General features: G+C 41.4%; 2 protein-coding genes and 1 long non-coding RNA gene across 3 annotated transcripts; 2 read left to right on the forward strand and 1 right to left on the reverse strand.

Annotated features, from left to right (window-relative positions):
- Positions 1–150: 150 nt before the first annotated feature.
- LOC116374145 (uncharacterized) lies at positions 151–1,131 on the reverse strand. The gene is made up of 2 exons (XR_004209923.1): positions 917–1,131; positions 151–775 (listed from the first exon to the last, which is right to left on the reverse strand). It is a non-coding gene; the product is annotated as an uncharacterized LOC116374145 (long non-coding RNA).
- On the forward strand, positions 611–8,502 carry LOC109890504 (zinc finger protein 2 homolog). The gene is made up of 2 exons (XM_020482433.2): positions 611–830; positions 7,739–8,502. The coding sequence occupies exons 1-2, from the start codon at positions 638–640 to the stop codon at positions 8,335–8,337; spliced, it is 792 nt and encodes a 263-aa protein (XP_020338022.1). The 5' UTR covers positions 611–637; the 3' UTR covers positions 8,338–8,502.
- A 6,848-nt stretch (positions 8,503–15,350) lies between these two features.
- Positions 15,351–18,716, forward strand: LOC109890500 (zinc finger protein 250). The gene is made up of 2 exons (XM_020482428.2): positions 15,351–15,796; positions 17,434–18,716. Exons 1-2 carry the CDS (start codon positions 15,604–15,606, stop codon positions 18,300–18,302), a joined length of 1,062 nt encoding a protein of 353 aa, XP_020338017.1. The 5' UTR covers positions 15,351–15,603; the 3' UTR covers positions 18,303–18,716.
- The last annotated feature ends 3,664 nt before the right edge of the window (positions 18,717–22,380 follow it).

The following is a 22,380-nucleotide window of genomic DNA, read 5'->3' on the forward strand; positions in this document are numbered from 1 at the left end:
TGTGGCAAATACTTTAGTTTGAAAGGAAACTTGAAGTCTTATATGGTCACTCACAAAAGGGGTTTTGCATAAAAGCTTAACCTGAAGTCAATCTGAAGTTCAAACAGTACATTCATACTTTGTCATTGTGAATTTCTTGACACATCCAACTTGTGAATACGTTTTATATAATGTTTTCTGGCAATTGATAACAGAACAAATTGTGTAATTTGTGGAGAGGGAAAAGCATTAGTCTATCAGATCTGTAAACTGAATCTAGCTCTGACTCAGGGACCTACCCTCCAGGACACTGCTGGCTACAGGAAGTCCTCACGGCTGTCTACAACAGAGCACATGCGCCTGTTCTCCGTATAGATGACATGCTCTAGTTGCTTGCCTGGAGGGCAAATTCAGCTCAAACTTCTCCCAGTTCATTGAAGGCCTCCGGACGTGGTTTGACGTGCTCCAAGCCAGCAGGTGGCGCTAATGTAATGCAGTCTTACACCGTTCGCGGTTGATGAATAGAAAACACAGCACGTGACATTGTTGTTTACAAAGGTATCTACTAGGTAGTGTAAACCCGCTAGGCTGAAGCAGACAGACGTTTCAACATTTCTTTGATAAAACAAACAGCTAGACTTTCATTGCCCTCTCCAATATGTCCAAACTACAGTTGCTGAATGTGTTCGTTACCGAGCGTTTGTCGGCGGCTGCTGTGGAGATATTCGGGGCCGTAGAGAAGACTATAGCGGAGTATCGGGAAGAAATCTTCCGTTCAGCAAAGGAGAACGAGCGTCTACGGAGGGAGATGGACATGATTATCAAATCAGAGATACAGTTATACAGAACAGGTCTGTAGCGAGTTAACGTATAACAATATTTTACTTGTAGAATAATGGTACTAGACAATTTATGTGGCACGTTGTGCAATTCTCACCCTGACCGCAACTCTGGGGAGTAATCATTAGTGCAAACAGATGCAAAATTAGAATTTATATTAAACAAATTCAGGTAGATCCCTTTCCGTTTTGTTCCGTTTGCTTCCGTCTAAGAAACGTTTTGCAACAGATTCAGCGTAAGGAATACACCTCTGGTTTGCCAACGTTGCTTCATTGAATCACGTGCTGTAGTGTAGACAGAAACGGGTGCAACGTTGAATTTAACGGAAACGGAACAAATAGTTGAAAAAGTTTGGATTACGGTGGCCAGAGGGCGGTTACCATATGGTGATGGTCGATTTTTTTGCGATTTCAGACTGCGGGGATTCGATTAACCTGCCCGGGTTGAACCGCTAGCCGGGCTACTCAAATCGAATGGTAATCTGCGCTGCTCGGTCATATTGTCAAAAATGGAGCATGGCGCATCATTCAGGAACATTCAACATCTCTTCTCCATAAAATATGAAGTACCAGTCAAAAGTTTGGAGACACCTACACATTCAAGGGTTTTTCTTTATTTTTTTACTATTTTCTACATTGTAGAATAATCGTAAAGACATCAAAATTATGAAATTACACATATGGAATCATGTAGTAACCAAAAAAGTGTTAAGCAAATAAAAATATATTTGAAATTCTTCAAAGTAGCCTTCCTTTGCCTTTATGACAGCTTTGCACACTCTTTGCATTCTCTCAGCCAGCTTCATGAGGGAGTCACCTGAAATACATTTCAATTAACAGGTGTGCATTGTTAAAAGTTAATTTGTGGAATTTACTTCCTTCTTAATGCATTTGAGGCAATTGGTTGTGTTGTGACAAGGTAGGAGGGTATACAGAAGATAGCCCTATTTGGTAAAAGACCAAGTCCATATTATGGCAAAAACAGCGCAAATAAGCAAAGACAAACGACAGTCTATCATTACTTTAGGACATGAAATGAAGGTCAGTAAATGTGGAAAATGTCAACAACTAGTGCAGTTGCAAAAACAATCAAGAGTTATGATGAAACTGGCTAGCAGGAGGACTGCCACAGGAAAGGAAGGCCCAGTGTTACCTCTGCTGCAGAGGATAAGTTCATTACAGTTACCAGCCCAAATAAATGCTTCAGAGTTCAAGTAACAGACACATATCAACACCAACTGTTCAGAGGAGACGTGAATCAGGCCTTCATGATCGAATTGCTACAAAGAAATCACGACTAAAGGTAGATGATCTCTGCATATGTGATTCCCACCGTGAAGCATGAAAGGGGTGTGATGGTGTGGGGTACTTTGCTTGTGACCCTGTCGGTGACTTATTTAGAATTCAAGGCAACCAGCATGGCTACCACAGTGATAAGCCATCCCATCTGGTTTGTGCTTCGTGGGACTCATTTGTTTTTCAACAGGACAATGATGCAACAAACCTCCAGGCTGTGTAAGGGCTATTTTACCAAGAAGGAGAGTGATGGAGTGCTGCATCAGATGACCTGGCCTCCACAATCAACCGACCTCAACCCAGTTGAGATGGTTTGGAATGAGTTGTACCACAGAGTGGAGGAAAAGCAGCCAACAAGTGCTCAGCATATGTAGGAACTCCAGGCATTCCAGGTGAAGCTGGTTGAGAGAATGCCAAGAGTGTGCAAAGCTGTCATCAAGGCAAAGGGTGGCTACTTTGAAGAATCTCAAATATATTTTGATTTGTTTAATACTTTTTTGGTTACTACATGATTCCATATGTGTTATTTCATAGTATTGATGTCTTCACTATTATTCTACAATGTAGGCTTTATTCATCGGCCAGAACGGAGCACCTGGCTCACAACCGGGAGGTAGCCCGGTTCCAAAACAAATGCAGTCAATGCTAACCCGGTACACCAGGAGCATCGAATCCCCTCGTGTTTACACATATGTATTAGGTAATACCAGGGCTGTGTTCAGTTCGCTTGAAAGTTTGCTATGTTGCAGAACGGTTTGTCTTGTACGTTCTTTGAACCCACAACCCAACCTTATCCGTTCAATTGAACATTATTTTTACGTTTTTATGTACTGAATGCAACCCAGGCAGATTAACTGCCACAGGCGCTTTAAAAACTAGCACAGACCTCAAACAAAGTAGTTTTTCTACAGATTTAGGAAAAACTCAAATTTAAGCTTCTCATATCACCCCAAATCTACTCCAGTTACTGTGTGTGGGGAGAATCAGTAATATCCAATCAGATCCTATGGCTGTCTCATAGTCACCAATGTGATATCAGCTGAACATACAGTTTATCTTTTGCATTGAAGTGTGTATCAAATCAAACTTTATTTGTCACATACATCGAATACAACAAGTGTAGACTTTACTGTGAAATGCTTACTTACAAGCCTTTAACCAACAGTGCAGTTCAAGAAGAGTTAAGAACATATTTCCCAAATAAACTAAAGTTAAAAGAAAAAGTAACACAATAAAATAACAATAACGAGGCTTTATACAGGGGGTACCGGTACCGAGTCAATGTGCAGGGGTACAGGTTAGTCGAGGTAATTTGTACATGTGTGTAGGGATGAAGTTACTGCATAAATGGCTACCACTCTGAGTAGACACTGTTTTAGAATTTGTGGGCAGTGCACCATAGGTTTGAGAAAAAGTCAACGCAAAACAGGCCCTATTCAATTCAAAAGATCTGTTTACAGGTCCACAGCAATTTGCAATTGTTTTGTTTTATAACCTTTTTGTCTATCAGATTCGGTCAGATCCTATGGCTCTTTCATAGTCACCTTTGCGATAGCAGCTGGATCTGGGGCCTCATTTATAAACCGCGGGTAAAAGTTGGCATTTATAAAAACTGAAGTTGATGTGAAAATGTGCTCACATTCCTGCAAACTTTACACCATAGAGGTCGACCGATTAATCGGAATGGCCGATTAATTGGGGCCGATTTCAAGTTTTCATAACAATCGTAAATCGGTATTTTTTGGACACCGATTTGGCCGATTTAAAATATATATATTTTTTACACCTTTATTTAATCTTTATTTAACTAGGCAAGTCAGTTAAAGAACACATTCTTATTTTCAATGACAGCCTTGGAACGGTGGGTTAACTGCCTCGTTCAGGGGCAGAACGACAGATTTTTACCTTGTCAGCTCGAGGGATTCAATCTTGCAACCTTACAGTTAACTAGTCCAACGCTCTAACCACCTGATTACATTGCACTCCACAAGGAGCCTGCCTGTTACACGAATGCAGTAAGCCAAGGTAAGTTGCTAGCTAGCATTAAACTTATCTTATAAAAAACAATCAATCATAATCACTAGTTAACTACACACGATTGATATTGATTGATATATTACTAGTTTATCTAGCCTGTCCTGCGTTGCATATAATCGATGCGGTGCGTATCGTTGCTTCAATGTGTACCTAACCATAAACATGAATGCCTTTCTTAAAATCAATACACAGAAATATATATTTTTAAACCTGCATATTTAGCTAAAAGAAATCCAGGTTAGCAGGCAATATTAACCAGGTGAAATTGTGTCACTTCTCTTGCGTTCATTGCACGCAGAGTCAGTGTATATGCAACAGTTTGGGCTGCCTAATTTGCCAGAATTTTATGTAATTATGACATAACATTGAAGGTTGTGCAATGTAACAGGAATATTTAGACTTATAGATACCACCCGTTAGATAAAATACGGAACGGTTCCGTATTTCACTGAAAGAATAAACGTCTTGTTTTCGAGATGATAGTTTCCGGATTCGACCATATTAATGACCTAAGGCTCGTATTTCTGTGTGTTATTATGTTATAACTAAGTCTATGATTTGATAGAGCAGTCTGACTGAGCGGTGGTAGGCACCAGCAGGCTCGTAAGCATTCATTCAAATAGCACATTTGTGCATTTTTCCAGCAGCTCTTTGTTGTGCTTCAAGCATTGTGCTGTTTATGACTTCAAGCCTATCAACTCCCAAGATTAGGCTGGTGTAACCAATGTGAAATGGCTAGCTAGTTAGCGGGGTGAGCGCTAATAGCGTTTCAAACGTCACTTCCTCTGAGACTTGGAGCGGCTTTTGTGGAGCGATGGGTAACGCTGCTTCGAGGCTGGCTGTTGTCGATGTGTTCCTGGTTCGAGCCCAGGTAGGAGCGAGGAGAGGGACGGAAGCTATACTGTTACACTGGCAATACTAAAGTGCCTATAAGAACATCCAATAGTCAAAGGTTAATGATGTAGAAATGGTATAGAGAGAAATAGTCCTGTAATTCCTATAATAACTACAACCTAAAACTTCTTACCTGGGAATATTGAAGGCTCATGTTAATAGGAACCACCAGCTTTCATATGTTCTCATGTTCTGAGCAAGGAACTTAAACGTTAGCTTTCTTACATGGCACATATTGCACTTTTACTTTCTTCTCAAACACTTTGTTTTTGCATTATTTAAACCAAATTGAACATGTTTAATTATTTATTTGAGGCTAAATAGATTTTATGGATGTATTATATTAAGTTAAAATAAGGGTTAATTCAGTATTGTTGTAATTGTCATTATTACAAATAAATATACAAAAATTCGCCGATTAATCGGTATCGGTTTTTTTTTGGTCCTCCAACAATCGGTATCGGTGTTGAAAAATCATAATTGGTCGACCTCTAATGCACACGCACATTTTCTAGTGGTTGAAGTATTGCATTGCAACTAGATTAGTATTTTGTGGAAAAGGGGCACACGAGGGATGGCTTATTCATAACAAACAGGTTAATATCAAGATGCAATAATTTGCCATTGGTGAGGAGAGGAAGTCTAATTTGTTTATCTTTGCATTTTAAAATAATTAGAAATACGTATATTTCCTAGGCTATTATTTATTTCATTGCATAATAAAATCCTCTACTTTTTGCAATGGTTTCATACTCACGAGGTAGCCTATAGTCCTACAACAGTGATACCTTTCGTTCTGTCTCTAGTTTAATGGGACCCACTTCACAGCAGTCAATAGATAAGCTACAGTATTTTGCGGTATTTTGCAGTATGCCATCTGATCTGGAGCGCAGGTTATTAAGGTGTAGGTTACTTCTATAGTTTACGTCTGAATACTCTAATTTAACATTTCTTCAGTAGACAATATTTGATTTATACACAACTTTTCATAACCATTGTAGAATATTTTTTTCGCCTTTTCTGGGCATGCTGGGATCATATTCCTGAAGTAGCCATAGCCTATATGCAACAAATTACCATGCGTCTCTCATTTAATTGGGCCTATTAGATACGGTATTATTTCAAGTATTTTGCTCTATACATCAGAAAGGAAGCTGGTTTATAACAAAGTAGAATTTAACAGGTGAACAGACAGTTGATATTTGATATGCATTGAGGTGTATGGATACCACTGTGAGTAGACACTGTTTCAAAATTCACTGGCAGTGAGTGCAGCATAGGTTCGAGAAAAAGTTAATGCAAAACATGCCCTATTAAATTCAAACGATCTGTTTACAGGTCCACAGCCATTTGCAATTGTACAGCAAGTTTAACATTGTGCCATCCCCTCCAAAGACATTTGATCAAGTTCACTATTGCTATTTCCTTTAGAAGCATGCTTCGGCCTAATTCAAATACTTTAAAAGTATACAGCAAATAAGGTCGTTATTGTGACCATAAAAGGTGAACGATAAGCGTCTTTCAGGCAGAGTTTTAATGCTCATTCACAAGTGCACAGTTTCAGGACGGGTCTTATTTTATAACCGTAAACATGTGTATGTATGTATGTACGCACAAATTTAATTGGTGTGAAATTTAAGTAACGTTATAAATGAGGCTGGTCTACTTATGCGGCAACCAGATAATATGAGCCTATGAGGTGTCTCGGTTTCTACATCTTCGCTGGTGTAGATGCTGCGTTCATAGCCAAGTGGGAAAGTGTTAATTACCAGCTGTGGAGTCGTAAATAGGAGTTGGATGCATTCACATGCTTTGAACTCGTTGAGAAATGCAGATTGGCCAGTGGCAAACAAGCTGCTTCAACCATAATCTAAAAGTACAGTTATCATGCTCACAAACAAATTGTGTAAAAACCATATTCATAGATTTTATAAATAATGTTTTGTTGCATTTACTGGCCAAAAATGCCATTCTCAAGATGATTATCTTAATGTGTGACGTCAGGTTCAGCATGTGGGATAAGTCGGAGCTTGGGACGATAGATGAGTTTCCAACTAGTATTTACCAGTTGAAGGGACGTTTTTCCCTGTCGTATGTGGTAAATACCATCTTCCCATTTGGTTATGAACAAAGCAAAACCAATCTTCTTCTAAAGTGGGATTTTAGGGCAGACAGCGTCAGTCATCCAAAATGCACTCAGAACCAGGTCTCCAGCCAGTACTCTGTGTAGCCCCTCGTCCATGACATCATTCAATCCTAAGAGGTGTTCAGCTGCAGATATGATATCGATCAATCTTGAGTTCTTATCCACTCCAGCAGTGCAGTTTATAACCATAGCGATAAATGCCAAAGTCCACCTTTTTCACAACGAGGGTATCTGGACCCTGCACCTGGCGAACGGCACCCACAGGACTAGACTACGGTGTCTCCACCATGGCAACCGACCCACTAGCACTTTCTTTCACTCTTTTGGCTGCCTCGGCATAAGAGACACTGGACAGCTCTTATCCTGGAAATCTCTTCCTCCTTCACCCTTACAGGGAATTCAGGGAGCTCATTTTCATGTTTCCCATCAGTGTAGACAAGACAACAAATCATCTTGTTTTTTTTGCACAGACAGGCCTTCCAAATAAAAGTACAGATTTTGTATTAAGATAAGTCAATATTGATTGAATATATTTTTTTCCTTCCAGACTTCCAGCTACTCACTCCCTCTGTGCCCCCTGAGCAGCAGAGCTGTGAGCAGGAGTGGAGCCCCAGTCTGGGGCAGGAGGACCCAGAGCCCACACAGATCAAAGAGGAACATCAGGAGTTCAGACTTAGTCAGGAGGACCCACCTCAGCCCTCACATCATTACCAAAACCAAACTGTGGATGATGGAGAGAGGAGCGCTCTACCTATCATCTTAACTGAAGAGATCAAAATAGAACCTGATGTAGAGGGCTACAGAGGACTACAACCAACCAGTGATCAGCCCCTCTCAGTTCATCAGGACTGCTCTGCTACACTGGAAAAACCATATTGGTGTCAACAATGTGGCAAAAGCTTTACACGTAAGGGAAACTTGACCTTGCATTTAAAGATACACACAGGAGAGAAACCTTTTCTGTGCAAACAATGTGGAAAAAGGTTTAACCAGAAGAGCAACTTGACCATCCATACAAGGACACACACAGGAGAGAATCCCTATCAGTGCAAACAATGTGGCAAAAGATTTAACCATAAGAGCAACTTGACCAGCCATGCAAGGATACATACAGGAGAGAATCCGTATCAATGGAAAGCTATTTAAGACTTCATCAGTGTGTTCACACGGGAGAAATCTAACCAGTGCAAATAATGTGGCAAAAGCTTAGGTTATTTTTTCATGAATTTTTTATTTCACCTTTATTTAACCAGGTAGGCAAGTTGAGAACAAGTTATCATTTACAATTGCGACCTGGCCAAGATAAAGCAAAGCAGTTCGACACATACAACAACACAGAGTTACACATGGAGTAAAACAAACATACAGTCAATAATACAGTAGAAAAATAAGTCTATATACGATGTGAGCAAATGTGGTGAGATAAAGGAGGTAAAGGCAAAAAAAAGGCCATGGTGGCAAAGTAAATACAATATGGCAAGTAAAACACTGGAATGGTAGATTTGCATTGGAAGAATGTGCGAAATAGAAATAATGGAGTGCAAAGGAGCAAAATAAATACATACAGTAGGGGAAGAGGTAGTTGTTTGGGCAAAATTATAGATGGGCTATGTACAGGTGCAGTAATCTGTGAACTGCTCTGACAGCTGGTGCTTAAAGCTAGTGAGGGAGATAAGTGTTTACAGTTTCAGAGATTTTTGTAGTTCGTTCCAGTCATTGGCAGCAGAGAACTGGAAGGAGAAGCGGCCGAAGGAAGAATTGGTTTTGGGGGTGACCAGAGAGATATACCTGCTGGAGCGTGTGCTTCAGGTGGGTGCTGCTATGGTGACCAGCGAGCTAAGGGGGGACTTTACCTAGCAGGGTCTGTTAGATGACCTGGAGCCAGTGGGTTTGGCGAAGAGTATGAAGCAAGGGCCAGCCAACGAGAGCGTACAGGTCGCAGTGGTGGGTAGTATATGGGGCTTTGGTGGCAAAATGGATGGCACTGTGATGGACTGCATCCAATTTATTGAGTAGGGCATTGGAGGCTATTTTGTAAATGACATGGATGGTCAGTTTTACGAGGGTATGTTTGGCAGCATGAGTAAAGGATGCTTTGTTGCGAAATAGGAAGCCAATTCTAGATTTAACTTTGGATTGAAGATGTTTGATGCGAGTCTGGAAGGAGAGTTTACAGTCTAACCAGACACCTAGGTATTTGTAGTTGTCCACATATTCTAAGTCAGAACCGCCCAGAGTAGTGATGCTGGACAGGTGGGCAGGTGCAGGCAGCGATCAGTTGAAGAGCATGCATTTGGTTTTACTTGTATTTAAGAGCAGTTGGAGGCCATGGAAGGAGAGTTGTATGGCATTGAAGCTCGTCTGGAGGGTTGTTAACACAGTGTCCAAAGAAGGGCCAGAAGTATACAGAATGGTGTTGTCTGCGTAGAGGTGGATCAGAGACTCATCAGCAGCAAGAGCGACATCATTGATGTATACAGAGAAGAGAGTCGGCCCAAGAATTGAACCATGTAGCACCCATAAGGACTGCCAGAGGCCCGGACAAAAGGACTTCCGATTTGACACTGAACTCCATCAGAGAAGTAGTTAGTGAACCAGGCGAGGCAATCATTTGAGAAACCAAGGCTATCGAGTCTACCGATGAGGATGTGGTGATTGACAGAGTTAAAAGCCTTGGCCAGGTCAATGAATACGGCTGCACAGTATTGTTTCTTATCGATGGTGGTTAAGATATCGTTTAGGACCTTGGCTGAGGTGCACCCATGACCAGCACTGAAACCAGATTGCATAGCGGAGAAGGTGCGGTGGGATTCGAAATGGTCGGTAATCTGTTTGTTGACTTGGCTTTCGAAGACCTTAGAAAGGCAGGGCAGGATAGATATAGGTCTGTAGCAGTTTGGGTCAAGAGTGTTCCTCCCTTTGAAGAGGGGGATGACCGCAGCTGCTTTCTAATCTTTGGGAATCTCAGGCAACACGAAAGAGAGGTTGAACAGGCTAGTAATAGGGGTTGCAACAATTTTGGCAGATAATTTTTTAGAAAGAAAGGGTCCAGATTGTCTGGCCTGGCTGATTTGTAGGGTACAGAATTTGCAGCTCTTTCAGAACATCAGCTGACTGGATTTGGGAGAAGGAGAAATGGGGAAGGCTTGGGCGATTTGCTGTGGGGGGTACAGTGCTGTTGACCGGGGTAGGAGTAGCCAGGTGGAAAGCATGGCCAGCCGTAGAAAAATGCCTGTTGAAATTCTCAATTATAGTGGATTTATCGGTGGTGACAGTGTTTCCTATCCTCAGTGCAGTGGGCATCTGGGAGGAGGGGTTCTTATTCTCCATGGACTTTACGGTGTCCCAGAACCTTTTTGAGTTTGTGTTGCAGGAAGCAATTTTCTGCTTGAAAAAGCTAGCCTTGGCTTGTCTAACTGCCTGTGTATGTTGGTTTCTATCTTCCCTGAAATGTTGCATATCACGAGGACTGTTCGCTGCTAATGCAGAACGCCATAGGATGTTTTTGTGTTGGTTAAGGGCATTCGGTTCTGGAGAGAATCAAGGGCTATATCTGTTCCTGGTTCTGCATTTCTTGAATGGGGCATGCTTATTTAAGATGGTTATTTTTTTAAATAACCAGGCAACCTCTATTGACGGGATGAGGTCAATATCCTTCCAGGATACCCCGGCCAGGTCAATTAGAAAGGCCTACTCGCTGAAGTGTTTCAGGGAGTGTTTGACAGTGATGAGTGGAGGTTGTTTGACCACTGACCCATTACAAATGCAGGCAATGAGGCAGTGATCGCTGAGATCTTGGTTGAAAACAGCAGAGGTGTATTTAGAGTGCAAGTTGGTTAGGATGATATATATGAGGGTGCCCATGTTTACGACTTTGGGGTGGTACCTGGTAGGTTCATTGATAATTTGTGTGAGATTGAGGGCATCAAGCTTAGATTGTAGGATGGCCGGGGTGTTAAGCATGTTCCAGTTTAGGTCACCTAGCAGCACAGGCTCTGAAGATAGATGGGGGGCAATCAGTTCACATATGGTGTCCAGAGCACAGCTGGGGGCAGAGGGTGGTCTATAGCAGATGGTAATGGTGAGAGACTTGTTTATAGAGAGGTGGATTTTTAAAAGTAGATGTTCAAATTGTTTGGGTACAGACCTGGATAGTAGGACTGAACTCTGCAGGCTATCTCTGCAGTAGATTGCAACACCGCCCCCTTTGGCCATTCTATCTTGTCTGAATGTGTTGTAGTTAGGGATGGAGATATCAGAGTTTTTGGTGGTCTTCCTATGCCAGGACTCAGACATGGCTAGGACATCCGGGTTGGCAGAGTGTGCTAAAGCAGTGAATAAAACAAACTTGGGGAGGAGGCTTCTAATGTTAACATGCATGAAACCAAGGCTATTATGGTTACAGAAGTTATCAAAAGAGAGCGCCTGGGGAATGGGAGTGGAGCTAGGCACTGCAGGGCCTGGATTCACCTCTACATCACCAGAGGAGGAGTAGGATAAGGGTACGGCTAAAAGCTATGAGAATTGGTCGTCTAGGACGTCTGGAACAGAGAGTAAAAGGAGGTTTCTGGGGGAGATAAAATAGCTTTAAGGTATAATGTACAGACAAAGGTATGGTAGGATGTGAATACAGTGGAGGTAAACCTAGGCATTGAGTGATGATGAGAGAGATATGGTTAATATTGTTATAAACAGCCATACATCACATATGAGCACTCACATTAAAGGGCATACATTATATTACTGCAGTGAGTACAGCAAAAGTGAAAACAACATGATACTTTGTGTCGTTGTGGATTTCTTCTCACATCCAACTTGTAAATTAATGTTATGTTCTGTTTTCTGGCACTTGACGACAAAACAAATTGAGTTGTGAAAATCATCAGTCAGTATTAGATTTCTTAGCTGAAACTAGCTCTCACTTTCAGAGACCTACAGTACAGTATTCAGACTTTTCCCATGTTGTTATGTTACAGCCTTATTCTAAAATGGATTACATTGTTTTTCCCCTCATCAATCTACACACAATACCCCATAATGACAAAGCAAAAACATTTGTTTCAAAATTTTAGCAAATGGATCTCTCTGTACTTTGCTCCGTTCAGCTTTGCCTCGATCCTGACTAGTCTCCCAGTCCCTGCCACTGAAAAACATCCCCACAGCATGATGCTGCCCACCACCATGCGTCACCGAAGGGATGGTGCCAGGTTTCCTCCAGATGTGACGCTTGGCATTCAGGTCAAAGATTTAAATCTTGGTTTCATCAGACCAGAGACTCTTGTTTCTCATGGTCTGATAGTCTTTTAGGTGCCTTTTGGCAAACTCCAAGCGGGCTGTCATGTGCCTTTCACTGAGGAGTGGCTTCCGTCTGACCACTCTACCATAAAAGCCTAATTGGTGGAGTGCTGCAGAGATGGTTGCCCTTCTGGAAGGGTCTCCCATCTCCACAGAGTGACTATCAGGTTCTTGGTCACCTCCCTGACTAAGGCCCTCCTCCCTGGATTGCTCAGTTTGGTCGGGCGGCCAGCGCTAGGAAGAGTCTTGGTGGTTCCAAACTTCTTCCATTTAAGAATGCTGGAGGCCACTGTGTTGTTGAGGACCTTCAATGGAGCAGAAATTTTTGGTATCCTTCCCCAGATCCGTGCCTTGACACAACCCTGTCTTGGAGCTCTACGGACAATTCCTTCTACCTCATGGCTTGGTTTTTGCTCTGACATGCACTGTCAACTGTGGGATCTTATATAGACAGGTATGTGCCTTTCCAAATCATGTCCTATCAATTGAATTGTAGAAGTTGTAGAAACATCAAGGATGATCAATTGAAACAGGATGCACCCGAGTTCAATTCCCAGTCTCATAGCAAAGGGTCTGAATACAGTATCTGTTTTATATTTTTAATACATTTGCAAACATTTTCTAAACTGTTTTTGCTTTGTCATTATGGGGTGTTGTGTGTAGTTTGCTGAGAATTATTTATTTTTTACTTGATTTTAGAATAAGGCTGCAATGTAACAAAATGTGGAAAAAGTGGAGGACACAACTGGCTTCAGGAAGGCCTCACCATATCATTTGAGGAAAACTTTCTCTCTGTATTTGTGTTTTTAGTTTTTAATGCGTTGGTTGTTTCGTGTAAAGAAGAGAAAAATGAAATAAATTGTCTACATCTAAAGAAAAAAGAAGTCCTCACCACTGTATCTAGCACAGAGCACACATTTGGATTTCTAAATAGGAGTTCATATTCAATTGTTTAACAATGACATACAGGATATTTGGGCCACTACCTTCTATTTGTACCAACGGCTGCATGTTAGAAAATTGAAGGATTCTATCACATCTGTGTTGACAGTTAATAATGCAGCAAATCATTTGTTTTAATAAAGTAGTTTTTTCAATAGATGTCAAAATGAAATGCTCTTTTTCTCTGTTGAACATGATTTCTGTGCTGGTTCATATTAGGCAGGTTTAATACATCCTCTATCAGCTCTATTTCTTGCCTCTTACCCCCAACCCTATCCTGAAACGTTTTCATAAAGCGTCTGAGATGAGGGCCGAACTAGGATCAGTTCGCCCCTGCCCATTTATTATAATTGACATAAAGCATCTCCAATGAGTGCTGATCTAGGATCAGATTGTCCCTGTCCAGTCATTTATAATTGAAAAAGCGAAACTAGATCAGCACTCCCAATCAGATGCTTTGGATCCGATTCCGATTTAGGAAATGATGCCTCTTTTACGCCCTTCTCAGTAGTTGGTATTCAGACTTACCATATGAAGGTGCATAATGGGCTTTGCAGGCGTGATTCTTTTGTGTGCACTGAATACATGTAATTCAACCACTGAAAACCGCTGGCCAACAGATGTTCTCATTGAGTTTTAATTCAGAAATGTTTTCAGGTCATTTATCTTAAGCCGTGATCCCTTTAAATACAGTGTACCTTCAATTAGAATTTTGTCGACAGACTAGAATACATTGAGAGAACGAGTTCAGAAACGGTTCAGAAAATAGGGGTAAATGAAAGAATTTTTTCATGAAAGGATTTTTAAAAATCCATATCCCTATTTTCTGAACCTGTTCTCTCGATGTATTCTAGTCTGTCGACAAAATTCTAAATATTGCGCCATGGGTTTGGTTCAAACTGTTACGGCTCAGTCTGTTCCTCAGCACCATAACGATTTAATTAGCCTGCATAATTTTTTTTGGTAACACTTTACTTGACACCTAGCATCATAACACATTATGACACGGTCATATTCATGTCAAAATATGCCATAACAGCTGACACAACTTGTCATAACCTGTCCATAATATCGTCATAACACTGCCATGACACATATATTTACACCTGTTGTGACACATTGCGTTATTTTATGGCTGGTGAAGACGCCTACATAAGAGTATCAAAATCTACATTTATTCAAATGTGTTTTTTTGCAGAATCTCCCCGCGGCCATGTTTAATCATTTCAATCGCCCAAACTCATATTCCTTATGTGAATAGGCACCTTTAATTAGCAATATTTTGGGCTCATATGATTTAAAAACAACATGTCATCTGGAGTAGGCTGCGCCATAAGTTAGACCGTGAAATTGAGATTGGACTTGAGTTAATCAATGTGATTTGTCCATAAATATACAGGTTTACCTCTCAACGGTTGCAGAATCTTGTCTATTTTTGCTAACTTTTTATTTAAATTTCTTGGTTAATAATTGATATCTTTAAGGATATGAATATCAAGTATGTCTACTTCACCATCAGGCCATTTTATAGGTAAACTACAAGGTCATGTAAAAATGTTGTCTTTTAACAATCCAATACATAAGGTACACTCATCATAATTGGGTTTAAGTCCAAAGAGGATAGAAAATGGATCAAGATCTTCAATGAGACTGTGCAGGGATCCAGATTTGCGGATTTAAGAGGTCATTCTAGTCATTGACATACGTTGACACTTTCGTTTTCAAGCCCTGGATTTCTAACCCCCAGAATTGGGGCCTTTGTGAATACAACCCCTGGCCCTAACCCTGTGTTACTGGTTAGGGTCAACTTTGACCTCCCAACTGGTGTCTCCTGGGACATGGTGGTTTTTCATACAAAGGCATGAAAAAAACATCTCGTTGTTACAGAATATACTGACTGACAACAGTTAGAAATCTAAACTAGCAATTCAGAGTATAGTCTGCTTGAAACGAAGAAGAAGACATTTTAGCTAAATTTGGTGTTGGGAGTAGGATCCAGTGACTGGTTTTCCATTAAATGCTCCAAGACAGCAGGTGGCGCTATAGTAATGCAATCTGTTTTTCACCGATCGCGTTATGTAAGGAGCACACCGTCCATCGTTGTTTACATATGTTATAGATTAGATCTGCTAGGCCAAAGTAGACAGAAGTTTCAACATTTATTTGATCGCCAATATGTCCAAACTACAGTTGCTGAATGTGTTCGTCGCCGAGCGTTTATCCGCGGCTGCTGTGGAGATATTCGGGGCCGTAGAGAAGACCATTGCAGAGTTTCAGGAACTAATCTTATGTTCAGCAGAGGAGAACGAGCGTCTACGGAGGCTGTTGGCCATGGTTATCAAACCAGAGATAAAGTTACACAGAGTTGGTGTGTATAGCGAGCTACAGTTGTGATACGATATTTGTATATTTAACGTCACTAGACTAGATAATTCAGATGGCACGTTGTGATATGCGCACTCTTAGCCCAATATTATACATTTGATCAATTATTTATTTCATCAACTAATAAAACGAGGTTTAAATAGCCAGTAGATGCGACATGTTCGCTTACAGCTGCACTAGGGTCGGACAGGCTTCCTGCATAGATTAAAACCCCGTGGGGGATGACAATTCGGAGTACAACGCATTTCTCAACCCTGGATTGAGATACATTTTTCGAGACATGTCTCGCAGAAGCCTGTCCAAATTTACTGCAGCTGTAAACACGCGGGTTGGATATGCTGGCTGAGGTCTGAAGGGCATTCCATAACGAAAGCATTTGAGAACTCATGGTCCAATGACTGTATCTATAGTAGACCCACGTGTCTCGCGTCTGAAGCTACCTACACCCTAGTCCTGATTATACCCATTTGTCCCGCGTCTGAAGCTATCTACATCCTAGTTCTGATTATACCCATTTGTCCCGCGTCTGAAGCTATCTACACTCTAGTCCCGATTAGTTCAACACATTTACAGTGCATTCGGAAAGTATTCAGACCCCTTGACGTTTCCCACATTTTGTTATGTTTCTGCCTTATTCTAAAAAAATTAAAAAAATATCCTCATCAATCTACACACAATACCCCATAATGACAATGCGAAAAACATATCGCTGACCAGTGAACAAGAAACTATTAAATCCCGTTTTTAGATGCTACCCCCCTCTTCAAATAATGATCTAATATGGATGCCAATGTTTTGCTCTACATAGCCTATTTCCATCTGGACTTTCCAAAACACTCCGTCTTGTTGAAGCCCCCCTGTCGGTTCTTCCGGGACTCAATAGCTGACAGCAGACGGTTGTGAACCACAGACAGATGTGCTTGCAAAGCAGAAAAAACCCATTGGCGTCCATGGGGGGTGGGGGGGGGTAATTTTTTGATACCTAAAGGGTTCCTACAATTAAAAATCAAATAGCTAAATGATCCATATAGTATGACCATCTTAAAACAATTCCATATGACAGCTTAGCACATTTTTACTCTTGAACTTATTTAGGCATGCCATAACAAAGAGGTTGAATACTAATTGACTCAAGACATTTCAGCTTTTCATTTTTAGTTAATTTGTAAACTTTTCTCAAAACATAATTCCACTTTGACATTATGGGGTATTGTGTAGACCAATGACACAATCTCAATTTAATCTATTTTAAATTCAGGCTGTAACACAACAAAATCTGTCAAGGGGTGTGAATACTTTCTGAAGGCACTGTAGCTTTGGACTTTGGACACATTCTGCTAGTGGTCATTGGACCATGAGTTATCTCGATTGCAGTCACTATGAAATGCCCAAAGACCTTGTCACTAATTCATGAAATAATGAATGACAAGTCTAATATTGGGATAGCGCAACCTGAACATAACTTTGGTTGGCCAACATTGCTCTGTTGAATCATGCTGTAGCTAGTGTAGTAGACCATTCAACAAATCCTCTTGTTTTTAAGCACAAAGAGGCCTTCCAAACAAAATCACAATTTTTAGTCATTCAAAATATTGATTGAATATATTTGTTTCCCTCCAGACTTCCAGCTACTCACTCTAGTCGTTCCCCCTGAGCAGCAGAACTGTGATCAGGAGTGGAGCCCCAGTCTGGGGCAGGATGACCCAGAACCCACACAGATTAAAGAGGAACAACAGGAGCTCAGACTCAGTCAGGAGGACCCACCTCAGCCCTCACATCATTACCAAAACCAAACTGTGGATGATGGAGAGATGAGCGCTCTACCTATCATCATAACTGAGGAGATCAAAACAGATCCTGATGTAGAGGACTACAGAGTACCACAACCAACCAGTGATCAGCCCCACTCAGTTCATCCAGACTGCTCTGCTGCAGTGGAGAAACTATATCAGTGTAAACAATGTGGCAACAGCTTCACACGTAAGGGACACTTGACCATCCATTCAAGGATACACACTGGGGAGAAACCTTATCAGTGCAAACAATGTGGTAGATGTTTCAATGTTATGAGTAACCTGAAACAGCATATGAGAATACACACAGGACAGAAATCTAATCAGTGCAAAGACTGTGGCAAATGTTTCAGTCGGAAGTGTGACTTGGACAGACACACAAGGATACACACAGGGGAGAAATCTTTTCAGTGTGAAGACTGTGGCAAAGCTTTCAACCAGAAGATAGAATTGACATTGCATATGAAAGTTCATAGAGGACAGAGAACATACAGCTGTCCTGTATGCAGGAAAAGTTACATGGCATTAAGCCATTTAAGACGTCATCAGAGCATTCACACAGGGGAGAAACTTCATCAGTGCAAAGAATGTGACAAATGCTTTAGTTATAAAGGAAGCTTGAAGTTGCATATGAGCACTCACACAAATGAGATACATAATATCACTGCAATAAGTGCAGCAAAAGCATCAGCCTGAAGTGAATCTGAAGTGAAAACAACAAATTATACTTTATCATTGTGGATTTCTTGTTACATCCAACTTTAAATTAATGTTCTATTTTCTGGCCCTAGACAAAAAACGAATTGAGTTGTGTGTGTGGAGGGGGAAGCATCACTCAGTGTCAGCTTTTTAAGATGAATCTAGCTCTCACTTTCAGGGACCTACCCTCCAGGACACTGCTGGCTTCAGGAAGTCCTCACCACTGTATCTAGCACATAGCACACACTTGGATTTGTAAACAACAGGAGTTCTTATTCAATTGTTTAACAATGACATACAGAATATCTTCTATCTGTACTGATGGCTGCATGTTAGAATATTGAAGTAGCCCATCACATCTGTATTGACTCAATACAAAATAAACTTTGTTTTAATAAAGCTGTTTTTTTCAATGGATGTCATAGTGAAACCCTATTTTTCTCTGTTGAACGTGATTTTTGTGCTGGTTCATATCAGGAAGGTTTAATACATCCTCTATCAGCTCTATTCCTTGCCTCTTACCCCCAACCCTATCCTGAAACAGCATTCCTAAACTCTCAGACGCTTTGTCCATACAGGCCCTGTGTCAATTTTACCTCCTGACTGGTGTCTCCTGGGACATGGCTGAAAGTAAATCTGTGCCTTTGTTTGAATTATTGGGTCACAAAAACCTTTGTTGGGTGAAGGTCAGGCTGTAAAGGACTTTGTGAACCATTACCTTATACTGACAGTGGCTTCCTGTGAACACTGTGAGTGTTTAAATGTCAGTGTCAGTGTGATATTTGACAGGTCACATTCCTAAGGAACACCAGCATCATGGAGAATCCTCAACATTCCAACTGACCTGACCGCGCCCTCCACAACCGTGTCTCCTTCCCCCATCCCCGAGCCTGACCTCAGAGGGCCCTGAGGTACAGTGTTGTGAGAATCAGGACCAGCTTTAACTGAGTGTTTGGGTGCATCTCAGTAGTCATAAGTCTGACCCCTCCCCTTTTCCACTCCTTTGACTCCTCCTTTTTCCACTCCTTTGCAACTCTTCTGCAGGTCGTTGTTTTGTGAGAGAAGGGTTCTCCGTTAACTAAAGTAACTGGAGTAAAAAATCAGGTAGATGATAGCAGGATAGCTATAATGATACTTTTCGCCTGTGCATACTGCTCTCTACTTGCAGGGCTCTCAACACATTTTGGGGTTGTGGTTAATCCTCCTATGGTAGTGACTGTCAGAAATGCCACTATAATGGCAAACTTGAACTGCTGCTGACCTGACACCAAGACAACTGTCTCATCATCTCTAATAACACTTGGCAAAATAATGTTGTAGGGATTTATTCAGATAGATATTACTAGATCCATCTATTTTTATCCAAATATTTGCCTGTAGGATTAGGGGGACAGTGTCGCTGGCACCCGTCTTACAAAATCAATAAAGATTCAACCACAAAGTTGACGCATCATGAAATATAATAAACATATTTCTGAAGATAATAAACAGGTGGTCCCACTTCTAAACTAATCCTCGGCCAGCTGTGGGGTGGTTTGATTTGGCCCTATTTGGTCAATGCCTCCTAATAATCTCCAGTCATTTATCAATCAATAAGAATTTAATTTGAACTTGTATTGGCCGCTTAACATTTGTCTGGGTGACTTTTGTCAGAACCGGTAGTTTCCTCTGTTCCCTGTGTTTCCAGGGCAGATCTGGGTCTGTGTTTGTTATCATAGGCTGTGATAATCGCTCCTCAGGCTCCCACCAGTACAAACTAAATGAAGGCCTCTGAAAGGAAGGCCAACCCGAAATGAAGTCCAACTGAAAGGAAGGCCTCTGACAGTTGTGGCCAGAAACATTGTTTTAAATTAGATTCATGTAAGCCGGCATTGTTCGTGTGCCAATGGTGGAAATGCCAGATTAATTTCAGAGAGAAATGGGTCAAGAAAACAGAGAGAGGAGCTGGAGGGTATAGGACTCTTTTATTACTAGTTTTCAGAGTGGAAATATGTAGGAGAAAATTCCCTGAGGTCTATCATCTAGTTTTCAAAGGGGCCAGAGACTGTAATAGATGACATAGGCCTGCTAGCAGAAAACAATAGACCCTAGATATGATCACTGGGAGGGTAAATACAAATATAGCAGACGTGATACACATTACAAAGGAATAACATGTAGGCCTATCTGAAACACTACAGACAAAAGTACTACAAACTACAGTACTGCAAACAACAAACATAATCAAATGTTGCCATAAAAAGACTTAGTGTAGTACTTCATTCTCAAGTACTGATGAGAATGAACCTTTGGGGATGCATTGAAACACGATCTTGATGACAATCCAATGTCCCAGTTTTATCTGACAGTCTTTCAGCGTCAGTGGCAATTGAGGAATAGTGTCAGTAGAACAATGGTCAATTGGTCGATTCAGGGTCCTCTGACTATGATGGAGGTTATCCACAGCTTTTTCAAGCCATTCTTGGGCAGCTATAAAGAGACACGTGAGCCACTAGATTATGGCTATCAGGATGGCGATCGCTGCCATGGGACAAACAGAGTGGATACCAAAGGACAGACTGTATGTGATCGTATCTGATCACATCTGTATGAACCCACTCTAAACCAGTACCAGAACAGAGCTCGAACCGAAGTCATTCAGCTCACATCTCTGGCCCAGTCCCCAAGTCCAAAAACTTCCCTCTGTATATTATCTGTACAGATGATGTATTGCCTTTACAGCGCTGACACAGCAGAGGAATCTTTCCATAAACAGATGTGTGTGTGTGTGTGTGTGTGTGTGTGTGTGTGTGTGTGTGTGTGTGTGTGTGTGTGTGTGTGTGTGTGAGAGAGAGAGAGACAGAGAGACAGAGAGAGAGACAGAGAGAGAGAGAGACAGAGAGAGAGAGAGAAGGAGAGAGAGAGAGAGACAGAGAGAGAGAGAGAGAGAGAGAGAAAGAAAGAAAAAGAGAGAGAGTTTGTCTACTGTTGGACTGAAGGGAGGGAATCTACACACTTCATAAATATTTATCTCACACATCAGTCTCTCATTTATTGGCAATAAACATCTCCTGCCTCTGACGTCTGCAGCTCATACAGGCTACAGAGGGCAGGAAGGAACATCCAGTGATAGGAGTAACTGTAGATGTATTCTAACCATGTCTGTTACATTGGTTTGGAAGAGCGAATATGACAATGAGAATGTAGTACTTAATGTAATTGGTTGACGCCAACTTTTTGCATTTGTAATATTCAGTCAATTGTAGTTCTCAGTTTTCAGCCATGGTTTACGTGACCCTGTGTTGCTAGTTGCTGCAGGTGAAGAGGAGAGGTGATGTCCTCAGGACCTTGCATAGCGAACAGACACACGCCTCTCTGCCTTTTTCTGTCTGGAACATTGGCTCATTAGGGAAGCTGATTAAATTGATGGGACGAGGGTCGGGCCAACCACTGGAGGGAGAAATGCTGTGCTGGGATGAACATGGAGAGAGGGAAGAGGAGATGAAGGAAGACAAACACAGAAAGAGGTGGAGGGATGGACAGGGAAGTATAGGGCTGTTTGCAGAAGGGAAAGAGGCATGGACAGAAAGAGTGTGGGGAGTTGAGGGAGAGAGGGATAGGCAGAGTGAGAGAGAAAGATAGGAATGTAGTGTTAGTGATTGTAGTTGGCGGCTCTGAGGGCTCTTCGCCACATGAGTCTGTGCACGGAGACCAGACGTTCCTTTCTAATGGAACCCTACAGAGCACAGGCGAAAAGCCACTCAAATCCTCTATCTAATGAAATGACATAATGTGTCTGTGTGCCTGAAAAAGAGGGGATGTCAAGAGAAGTTAGGAGGGATGTTACTTTTTCTCTTTTAAACTTCAAACATATTTTTAATTGAGGACTAATTAGGTTCCAGGAAACCGGCCCTCAAGATTAAAGGAGAAAGTGGAAGTTTCAGAGAGACAATAATGAGGGTATGTTGTACTTTCTATGTGTGCTGTCTGCCTAACACCCAAGGCATTTCATTATCACCCTCATTCATCTAATCATCGGATTTTCTGAACCACTTTAAATGGGGCTATGATTGTGATTGGTTTGGGGAGCACACAC

This window comes from Oncorhynchus kisutch, linkage group LG5 (assembly GCF_002021735.2).
Source record: "Oncorhynchus kisutch isolate 150728-3 linkage group LG5, Okis_V2, whole genome shotgun sequence".
NCBI classification, from domain to species: domain Eukaryota; kingdom Metazoa; phylum Chordata; class Actinopteri; order Salmoniformes; family Salmonidae; genus Oncorhynchus; species Oncorhynchus kisutch.